Source organism: Protopterus annectens, chromosome 8.part0 (genome assembly GCF_019279795.1).
Source record: "Protopterus annectens isolate FY-2018-M chromosome 8.part0, PAN1.0, whole genome shotgun sequence".
In the NCBI taxonomy this organism is placed as follows: Eukaryota; Metazoa; Chordata; order Ceratodontiformes; family Protopteridae; genus Protopterus; species Protopterus annectens.
Window position 1 is genome coordinate 556,986,206 of NC_056741.1, and position 11,069 is coordinate 556,997,274.

The following is an 11,069-nucleotide window of genomic DNA, read 5'->3' on the forward strand; positions in this document are numbered from 1 at the left end:
TCTCGCTATGTTAAACTCATTTAACATAGCGAAACACTAAAAAGCAACGGGATCTTGCTTTCTCCGTTTTTGCTCAACTCTGATGTACTGCGCAGGCGCCGCAGTACATCAGAACTGCCGGATGCCAGACATCTGCGGAAGGGCAGTAAACAGGCATTATATATGCCATTATTTAAGAAAAGTAATAGTTTCTTTTCTTAAATAATGTCATGATAATAGCATTGACGCCTGGTGGTAATGCTAAATTTACCCACGGTTGGCTTTGTTTGGTCCTCGGCTTCGCCTCGGGACCAAACCACGCCAACCGTGGGTAAATTTAGCATTACCCACACCCAGGCGTGGGTTATTGCTATACTCAGATCATGTAGTGGAGTCAGAATTGGCATTACTCTCAACTGTTTACAAGGCCCATACCTCTCAACAAATCTCAACAGAATCAGGAACAAAAGTAGAAATAATCAGTGACACTTTCAAAATATTAGTACTAGAGGCAATGACAAAATAAGAGAATGTGAATTAAAATACATTTTCTGAAGTACAGAAAGCTATAACTAGCTTTAGGAGGAATTAAGAGAGACAGAACTAAAATATGAGTCAAAATCAGTGATGTCCGTGAAAATTATGAAAAGTGGAGAGGCATGCAGTATTTGCTTCATTTTGAGTCTTAAAATGCACTGCTCCACAAAGTTACACGTTAAAACAGTTTCTTACATTCATTACGTTATATTCAACAATTATCCAATTAACATTGAAGCATACACATTCCTCAACAGAACTTTTTGCAAGTATGAATTAGCGCTTTTTTTTTTACCATGATATGAGCTTCCTGTTTAAAGCTGTTAGTATATATTCCACACCAATGTACATGTTATGAAAGGTACTGTTCCACATTTTGGGGTACAAGGTTGAAAGCATACATCTCAATTTTCCAAATTTTTGCCTCTGATTTTGGTCTATACTCCTAAAAATAGTAGTTTCTGGCAAATCACCGAGGATTGAATTCACTAAAAAATGCCATAAATTTGAGTTACCGAATTTATATTCTTCAGGAAATGCGTGCTAACAGAAATCATGTTATTCTATCAACTTTCCCAGTTTATAGGAACAACATTTAAAAAATGGCGCTATTATCCTCCCACTATAGGCTTTGTCCAGATGTCTTTATGCCAGGAGTACGGTTGAGGGTGGAGATGAACGCGCATGTCAATCGTGTATTACTACAGATAAGGTAGGCGGAGCTATGACTGGGTTTGATACCCGGTGTGGAGCTTCCAGATATGTATGTGACAGCCAAAAGCTGTTCCGATTTATTTTCAGCTTAATTCTACGCATGCTATAGTTGATCAAAGTATACTACTTCCGGCAGCGACAAAAGCAGTCTCTCTCTCTCTCTCTCTCTCACACACACACACACAGAAAACAAATGTCGCAGCTGATCCCCTTTAATACATTGATGGAAGGCTTTGTGAGATAGTACAGAAAATGAGTGTACCATTTGATTCATTTTGATAGGTTAATTATAGAATTTTTTTTCGGGCCTGGGCTGGGGAAGTTTCCAAATACATACAGAAAATGAATGTACCATTTGATCCATTTTGGTAGGTAATTAGAGACCTTTGTTCTTTTTTTCATGCCTGGGAAGGGGTGTGTGTAAATTGTACCAAAACCTCCAACTATGGAACAGAACCGATACGAGTTTTACTTACGTCATGAAAGTAAGTCAACGTATGGGAAGTGTCCTGACTAAGCTCCGCCCTCCAACACGTTGTATTCTTATAAAAAGGGGATTGTACTTCCTTTTTAGTTCTTGCTGTTGAAAAGAAAAAAAAATTGTAAATAGTCATTAGACATTTAAGGATTTTTTTCCCCCCAGTCAACTCCGGAATTATCAATATGAGCCAGACCCTTGTTGATTTCCAGCGCAACACAAGCAACGCAGTTGTGCAACTAAATTTATGCTATGTTGGAGTAGGGAAGAAAAATGGATTGGTGTCCGAAAAATTGGAAAATGGACTGAATCGATCACATTCTGGATTGCAGTGTATTGAAAACCCAGATGATGAACTGGATGGTTGTGCCTGCCTTATTGTGGGGGGCGAGCCAAAGATGGCGAATACGGCACGCTGCAATACTGACATGAGTTTCAATGGTGATGGTTCCCTGCCACCTACTCCACCTTCGCCGCGTACTCCTGATTGCGAGTTTCCAAGCGCTGTTGTTCCTAACTTAGACGCGGTAAAGTGTGGCCTTCTAAAAGATGAACTATATCAGCAGACTTTCTATCTCATAATGGACTATTTTAAGGAGTACGCAGGTTGCGGTGGATGTACAAAGACCAACGGTCTTAACCTAATCTCCATCGGTTCGTTAAACAAGGCAGCAGAGACTCTTCGAAAAATATGTGGGCAACTAATGGACAAACATCAGCTGGCGTTCAAAGGTGAGGGACTCTGCTTTCCCTTCTCCGTGGAATCTTTTTATAACAACTGATTTTTTTAATGAGGTATAAACTACGGGTGACACTGAACATTAAATACAGCGCCCCCCCCAGTATTGTTTGGTGTTCGGTTAATGTAGGGAAACACAGTTGTGCTGATGGATACATGAAGCTTCTCTAACCCGCAGTTGTCGTTGAACGTTCCGGTGGTCTGATCTTCCCCGAATTTAAAAGTTTCGTTTTAAGTGTGGGAAATGTAGAATTTTTTTTATTCGCAGCAGTCCTGTGGTATACTACAGTTTAATTGCTGTAGTTAATAATTTTGCTGGTCGCACTTTTTTAGGCTTGTTTTGGGGGTGCTTTGGGTTTGAATGGAGGTCTGTATTTAAGAACATCAGGTCAAGCACGCTTTGGGCTTGCAGGTTGGAAAGATAGCGTATTGAAATGGTTTAGTAATTTATTGTATTACTTCACACAAACTCGAAGCCACTCACTTAACTCTGCCATTTTACTAGTGTAAAGGCCGCGTATGGGTGACCCTTTTCATTTTCTTAATATGTACCTGGGGAATGTACGTGCTCTTTATATATTTTTCGTCTGGTCCAGGTAGCGCCCAGTAGCCGAGTTTGTGGGTACTTTGTGGGAAGTCAGCCACTGCGATGCTAGTTTATAACTAGTTTTTATATCATGGATTTTAAGACAGAGACTTGGGCCGTTTATCAGTATTCGCAAGTTTGGTGGAAGTACCACTCGGCCGCCAGTAGGTGATGTCGCCCTATGTCCTCGATTAATACCACAGTGTACGTTTCCCCCCTCCTCGGAATAACTGCTTTGGAAGTAGTTGCATTGTACACTAAAATACTGACAAGCAAACTTAACGGTAAATTCTTACCTGCTGTTTAGTTTATTGCTGTAAATATTGCTGTAAATATTGCATTCAAAGTGCAAGTCATTTACAGTTCTCACCATCTTTATATTTAGCAAATGTATGAAATCGAGTAAAAGTAAAGAAAAAGGTGGGGTGTTAAAGGGTTTCCCTAAAATGTCTACTGCGTGTTGATTTAAATATCAAGTCGTATAGAAAGCTCATGCTGTCAAACCCACTGGTAAGTCAGGCATTTAAATCTGTTTTCCTTAGAATTTTCTGGCACAAGGGGATTAGTTTTGAGTGTTACAGTGAAAGGCATTAGAATAGGATGTAGTTTACCCACTTTTAATTGCTGACGTACTGTTAGTCAGACTTGCTGTTGGGGTGGACAATTTTTTTGAGTAGGTTCGCAGGTGTGGTAGCATGTGAAATATTTGTTTTCTAACAGGCTTGGATTAGCTGACCAGAGCCTGTTTACAAGAGGGGTGCCAAGGAGGGAAGTTAAAGCTATAATTTATATAGTAGTCTCAAGACATGTAGGTTTGTGAAGAATTAAAATGCCCGTAAGAGTGCCTTTGTGTACTTGTAGTACAATAATGGATACTGCATAATGGTAGTGCAACTGCACTTTCCCCACCTAGCCTTCTACTCTCAACACTAATTGTATCTCCATACTACTCTTTCTTCCTACACTTTGTTCTATGATTCTACTTATTTCTTACTGCTGCCTTTTGTATATATTGTAAATAGTCTGCACTCCCTTTTTTCTCCCTCCCTACAATTTACACTTGGTCTTCCACTCTACCCCAACAAAACTCAAATTCTATATAACCTTATTAATAAAACTCAAATTCTATATAACCTTATTAACCATCCATGTTGATCTATGACCCGTATGCTATGTTACCATTGTACCCCATACTGTCTCTGGTCTTCCATTCTGCCCTAACAAGACTCAAATTCTAAATAACCTTATTAACCAACCATGTTAATCCTGATTAAAAATTTAAAGTTAAAAATTTAACTTCCTTAGTTATCTCTCTTATCTCTCTCCCTCTCCTTTTGTGCCTCCTGCTTTCTCCCATAGCTTACTTTCTCCACCATACATGGACTTCTCCCATATATCCTTCCTCCATATGGCTATGTCTTTTTCCAGACAGTATATATCTTTAATAAATCTGCTCTCTCTTTCTGTTATTGTTTCTCTCTTCCTTGGTTTTACGCTTTCTCTTCTTGGTTTTACAATATTAAATAATGTTTAATATGTTGTTCATTACCTTGTCTAGGAAGTTAAAGTCCTATTTTTTAACAATGTTCATTGTCTACGTCCTACCAGATTTTAATCTGTTATTTTTGCTTATGTTGTATCTCTTTTGTCTACATGTGGAGCTTTTCTCCCCGGGCCTCTGCTGAAAATGGAAATCTATCCAGTTAGACTAGTTAACAAATGTAAAATAAATGTTAATGTATGACTCGTATGCTATGTAGCCATTGTACCTCATATTGTCTCTGTATGGCAATTTTATCTGTATTCATAAAATCTAATGTTTTCTGTTCTATCTTAATGTACCCATATGTTTGAATCTTAAATTTAATTGTACCTGTTTTTTAACTTTACTAAGTAATGTGGAGCTTTTCTCCCCAGGCCTCAACTGAAAACGGGCTCCTGAGCCCAGTGGACCTCCCCGGTTATCCAACTGAAATAAATATACCTGTCGTCTACCTTTAGAAATTATTTGACCAAGTTGTGAGGTGAATATCCTCATAGTTTGTAGAAGGCTGTGGCCCCACACTTATGTAGTAAAAAAAAACATCCTGACAAACTATAAAATAGTTGAGCCTGATACAAAATGGGAACATCCCTTTTATTTCTGATGTCTTGCAGTATAGTTTTTTTTTTTTTTTTTTTTTTTGAAACTGGTGGTGCAGATAATTAAGGCTCTGTTAACTGGTTGCTTTCGAAAGCCAGGGTACAATGATTTGATTCCTTTCACCACTTTTGGCAACTGTGTGACTGCACCTGTCACTTAACCAGGTAGTCTTCTGCATAGTCCTTTGAAAACTAACACCTCTTGTCTGTTGGGGTGACCTGTCTGTTGGGGTGTGGTATTTTTTCAACCGGTCTAATTATCCCTTTCAGCTATTGTGAATTGAAGAATTCCTCATAAGGGTCCCCTTGGTTAGTGAGTGTTAAAATCAGTGCATTGCAGATAATGAGCAAAAAATATATACTGATATAGATAGGTTCTGCAGCTTTCATACAGATTACAGATCTTGACATGTTCAGAGTTTGAAGTATAGTACAAACCTGAATATGGTATATGTTGAGTGCCTGCATCTATGTGGGTAAGCATAATCTCTCTGAACTAAGGGTCTGGGGCTTCACTTCTGATCTGTGGTCACTGTCTTTATTGAGTGTGCATGTTTTTTCCAGGTTCTCCGGCTTTTTTTAATGCACCTCACCAAAAGCTAAACTTGGTGGTTCACAGCTCTCAGTAGATGGCTCATTTACCCTTTTTCTTTCCCCAGTCTTGCCTTGTTGCTTTCCTTGATGCTGGTGGGAACTTTTAAATATGGGTTTTTGATGGGGCTTGTGAACTGCAGGCTGGCAGTGAGGGTACAACCTTCATGAGAATTTGTTTCAAGTGAATGTGCTGTTGGGTGTCAAGTTTTTATGGTGTCACTATTCTTTCAGCATGTTAAGCTTGGTATTTTGTGGAGAGTGGTGAAAATGGAAAGTGTAGGATTCCAGTACTCCTGGCTGTTACCTTCACTCAGTGAGAGGAGGTAGTGTGGTAGTACTCCTAGATTTTTTTGGTTTGTCCTGTTGTGGGAATATGGCACCCTGCAGAATTATTGCTGCTGTGGAATCTGGTGATTGTCTGTTATAGCTGTTTTTTGGCCCCTTAAGCGGTGACTTTGTTGGTATGTGGGAGTTTGTATGTTGGATGTCTTGATTCTTAATCTTTGAAATCTTTGTTTGGGAGTTTGTATGTTGGATGTCTTGATTCTTAATCTTTGAAATCTTTGTTTTGCAGGTGCAACACAGAAATTAGTTATCAAAAATGAAGATGATTTGAAAATTGTCAGAAGTATTTCATCTGAGGTTTTTAAAGATGGAATCACAAACTGGGGCAGAATAGCTACAGTCATTGCGTTTGGAGCATTTCTGAGTCGACACCTTAAGGAAGTACACATGGAAAACTGTGTTGATGGGGTGGCGAAATGCATCGCAGACTTCTTAGTACAAGAAAAAAGGGACTGGCTGGTGAAACATCAAAGCTGGGTAGGTGGAATTTATCACATCTGTTTGTAAGACTTTGTCAAGTAGCATGCTTTTCGGTTTGTAATGAGTTGAACTACTAAGCAGGATTTTGCGGGAGGGGATCTGTGGTAGGTGTCGCCTATTTTCATATGAGATTGAGGTAGTTGTCCTATTGCTGACAGGGAATTTCACCCTGGTGGTGGTGAGTCATTCAATAAAATGCAATACATCCTTTGTACTAACTGCAGTATTGACTTTTGGGAAGTTTAATTCCACAAGCCTCTTGAACTGCTTGACATCCAAGGCCAGTGTGCTGTTTTTTGAGCAATTGATGTGCTATGATTTAACAGTTCATTAGTTCTAAAAGTGTAAGTGCATACTTGTTTCTGTATTTTCATGTTGTGACTATTGCTATTTTTCTTTTAAAACAGGATGGATTTGTTGAGTTTTTCCACTTGGAAGACCCAGAGAGCAGCGTCCGGAATGTACTGATGGCATTTGCAGGTGTTGCTGGGTTGGGAGCAGGTCTAGCCTACATGATCAGGTGAATTGTGACTTGTGTGTAAAACTGCTCCAATATTTTGCTCAGAGTTGCAAAATAATGCTTTATGTATACAACAAGGCTGCTCTCTGAATATACATCTACAGAAAGCTTCCTTTAAAAGGGAGACCAGACTTTTTGCTCCTGTGGTGCAAAGAATGATGCCCCCCAAGAGACGGGTGGGGTGTCAGAAAGCTGGGAAAGGGTTGGTCACATACAGCGTAATGGCTACCATGGAAAGTGTGCCACAGCCTCTCTGGTTTTGTCTTCTACTTGTCTTCTACTTGAGTTGATCTGCACTCACCTTTCTTCACTTGCTTCCTGAAGACTGTGGACTGTTCAGAGTAGCAGGCCTCTCATTTTGAAATGTTGCAAGTAATTCTGCTTGAATACTGTTCAATACCAAATCAGATCTTGTGTTGAGGGAGAATGAGTTTATTTTTGTGCACCTATTTCCAGTCACTTCAGTTTTATACACTGTTTTTGGTTCAAATTTCAGTGCATCTTGGACAGTTAACACTGTAGTAAGTCTTCACATGCAAAATTTTTTCTTGCACTATTGCTGTAGTGCAGCACTTTAGGTGGGAATGGTAAAGAATGACTACTTCTAGCTTGTCGCCCAACTGGTTTCTACATGTTTAGTCCTAATCCCAGACCGTCTCATCAAGTACAACTAAAGTTTAATTTTTAACTAAATAAATTATTTTTTTACTGAATTGTGTGCAGTTTTATTTATATTGCTTATGTAGAGTGAAGTGTTTTTTAACCAATGCTGGGATACATTTTTTGTTGCTTTGCATCTCTGGTTTTTTTACCACATCTTCAGTTCACACACTTTAGTAGCAAATGGGTGTGTTTCTGTTTGAGAGTTTAAATTTAAAGGCAGTGTTAAAAGGATTTAGCTAGTGTGAAAAACCTGTTTTTAAGGCAAGTTTTGAACTAGCCATAAGTGAAAATTTCATAAAATTTAGTGTTAAGAACATAATTTGTCATACCACCAGCTTACTAGAGACCTGTGTTCTCAGTTGTATCAGTGTCTCAGATTTCATTTCCAGTTATCTAGTCATGTAAAGCAGACGAACCCAAACTCTTCAAAGTAAGCCTTCACTTCCTGACAAAAGTAGCTAGTTGGGGTCAGTGATATCGGCCCTTTCGTAGAGTGCTACAGAATGCATAAAGTTGATAAATATCTGATACCATTGTTCAAAAGAGCTAATATATTTGTAGACAGACTGGTACTTTGTCCAGACAGGCAGTCTTTTTATGCATCTGTCACATCATAAAATCATTCCTCTGTATATGGTTTCCTAGCTTTAGTTTTTTAACATATGACATAACTTGCCATAATCTACTTTACCGCTGTTTATAGAAGGTTTTGTTTTGCAGTTGTGTGCTGGTCTCCTTTTGCTCACACCTGGTATATTGTATGCTGCTTATTGCCACTCAGATAATGACAGTACTCATTTAATTTGTCAAATGAATTCCTCAGTGTTTTAAGGAACATGGCAAATTAAGAACACACCACAATTTTTACCTAAGTACAAACCACAATCAGTTAAAAGTATCGCTCTTGTAAAGTTAAGATTAGTAAGATTTGTGTGAACATGCATTTTCTAAAGAATATGAAGTCTGAAATGCAACTGTTTTGTCATGCTTGTGTATCTTTAATTCTTTGTGTAAAACGTGAGGAACTGATAAAATGAAGCTTAAATTTGGATGGTCTTGCAAAAGAGTTGTGCTGCAGCTACACACTTTTTTTTTTTATTATTATTACTGAGTGCAATCCTTGGTTGAATACTTTAAACAAAAGCTCAATGTCCAATTGTTACTGGATAATTTACCATAGTCTCTTAATGCCCTTAATGTGCATGTACACACGTGCAAATACCTTGTAATTCAGGTTTAGTGATTTACTATAAAACTGGGTCACTGATGGTACTGTACGATCTTATGTTTTGGTGGTTGATTTATTGTGGCATAGTGGAGTATACTGTATTGGTATACTGTAATTTTTCTTCAAGCTGTTTTCAGTTAGTGGGCACATTGGATGATTTGCAGGGACATGCATTTTATTCTGTGATTGCATTAGAAAGGACAAAGAAATTATGGAAAATGTCCATACATGGGCAGTATAGGAAGCATTACTGCTGGTTGGAGAGTTATGAAGATGACAAAACACTAAGACCAGTTGAAGAGAATGCTGACCATATTTTGTAGTAGAGTTGTTAAACACTAATGAAAAGGGGAAATGCTTCACCACCAGCAAACTAAACACACTTTTAATTCTGTAATATTCATTCAGGATGCAAGATCTTCCGAGGGTATATAGTTGCATTATTGTCATCCTTTTCTTTGCAGTGGCTGCTGTTCTTTACATTATCCAGTGAGGTCCATTCATGTAAATGGTACTTGGGTCCATCAAAAGGACCACATGTTTTGCACCTTATAAAAAGTGTACAGTCTGGCTTCATCTCTGGCTGCAGCTGTGTGACTACTGTGAATATTGTAAAACAGCTGAGTGAAATACAAATTGAGGGGGGTCGTCACAAAAAATAAGCAGTCCTGTACTAAAAATGTGTACACTACTGGTATAACACTGCCATTGTATTTTGTGACATGAGAGAGCTTGGTGACTTGCATTTAAGTTGATTCTGGAATGGGAGGGAAAGCAAGATCATGATAATGTATAATGTTAGACCCTGTGACCTGTTCTTGGGTGGTATATTAAAATTTTACTAGGCTGTGGTCATTTTGATGCCTTTAAATTATGCTGTCAGCTGGCACAATGCCAGGACACTTCTATGGGCTAGACATAGGCTCCAGGGCCACTTGCCTTGTACACACATGAAATAAAAATGCATTTTTAGCCCTAGTGTATGTAGAGCGCACCTTTAGGATTGCATAGTGCCATGGATATTCCCTGTTCAGATAACTGACTTTATGTAATTGTTGCATGTGACACAACATTTTTGTCTTTACTCACCTTTTTCTTTTGAACTCTTGCCATCCATCTAAAAAGGAGAGGAGGGTAAACCTGAATAACGTTTAACACTGAGCTCTCTTGTAGTTTCAGGCCTACTTCTGAAAAGGGCAGTAACTGGCTGTCGGACATGAACATGTACAGTAAAAAGTGGCAAAATTCTCTATAGTATATGTCTGTGCTGTTGACAGAATTTGTAGCACCTTTCTTGGTTTCCCATGTGGTTATATTGGATCCAGGGACTGCAGGCAATGGAACCTAGCATCTTCGTTAGAAAAGCAGTTTTTCCATTCTTGGAGCACAGGTTCATAAGATTACTAGGCTCTTGAACTGAAGGTTGTAACCTATTACATTCATTATATTTTAAAAGAAAGTCAAGTCAATGCCTACGATTATGATCAGTAATGACTGTCAATGTCCAAGAGGGATGTGGGAACTATTCCTGGCAGGAATTTGCAGTTTCCCATTCATTCATCCAGGCTTTTTGAACAAAGTCGTAGTGGAACTCATTACAATCAAGTGCTCCTCCAGGCGTCTTCTGTAGTTACTGCCACTGCTCCTCTAGGCGTCCAATATTGATTGCTCATGTTTGCATTAATTTCAAAACCATGTTACTTGCAAGGTACCAGATATTTTGCCTTGAAGCATATGTGATGGCAAACAACTGTATTTATATTGGACCTCTCTCGATGAGTATTTTCTAGAACTGTAAGATAGCTTCATTTTTTAAAGGCTTGAGACACACCCACTGGGAGTTAAAGGCACGCACACAGAGCTGTACCAGAGGGAATGAGTTAACATGAATTGGTAGCTTGTTCCTGAAGTGGAAACCCCTGTGAGAATAATTTCTCTCTCCAGCATATTCTATTTAAATCTCAGGCCAGATTTAGGTTGCTGGAGTGAGTAATTCTAGTCCCATTTGACTTGCAGATGTGCAGCAACTTTCATCAGGTTGGGGTCAGAGTGCTGGGTGTTACT

General features: G+C 38.8%; 1 protein-coding gene across 1 annotated transcript; it reads left to right on the forward strand.

Annotated features, from left to right (window-relative positions):
* The first annotated feature begins 1,784 nt into the window (after window positions 1-1,784).
* LOC122808926 (induced myeloid leukemia cell differentiation protein Mcl-1 homolog) lies at window positions 1,785-7,827 on the forward strand. The gene is made up of 3 exons (XM_044080060.1): window positions 1,785-2,440; window positions 6,344-6,591; window positions 7,002-7,827. Exons 1-3 carry the CDS (start codon window positions 1,894-1,896, stop codon window positions 7,116-7,118), a joined length of 912 nt encoding a protein of 303 aa, XP_043935995.1. The 5' UTR covers window positions 1,785-1,893; the 3' UTR covers window positions 7,119-7,827.
* The last annotated feature ends 3,242 nt before the right edge of the window (window positions 7,828-11,069 follow it).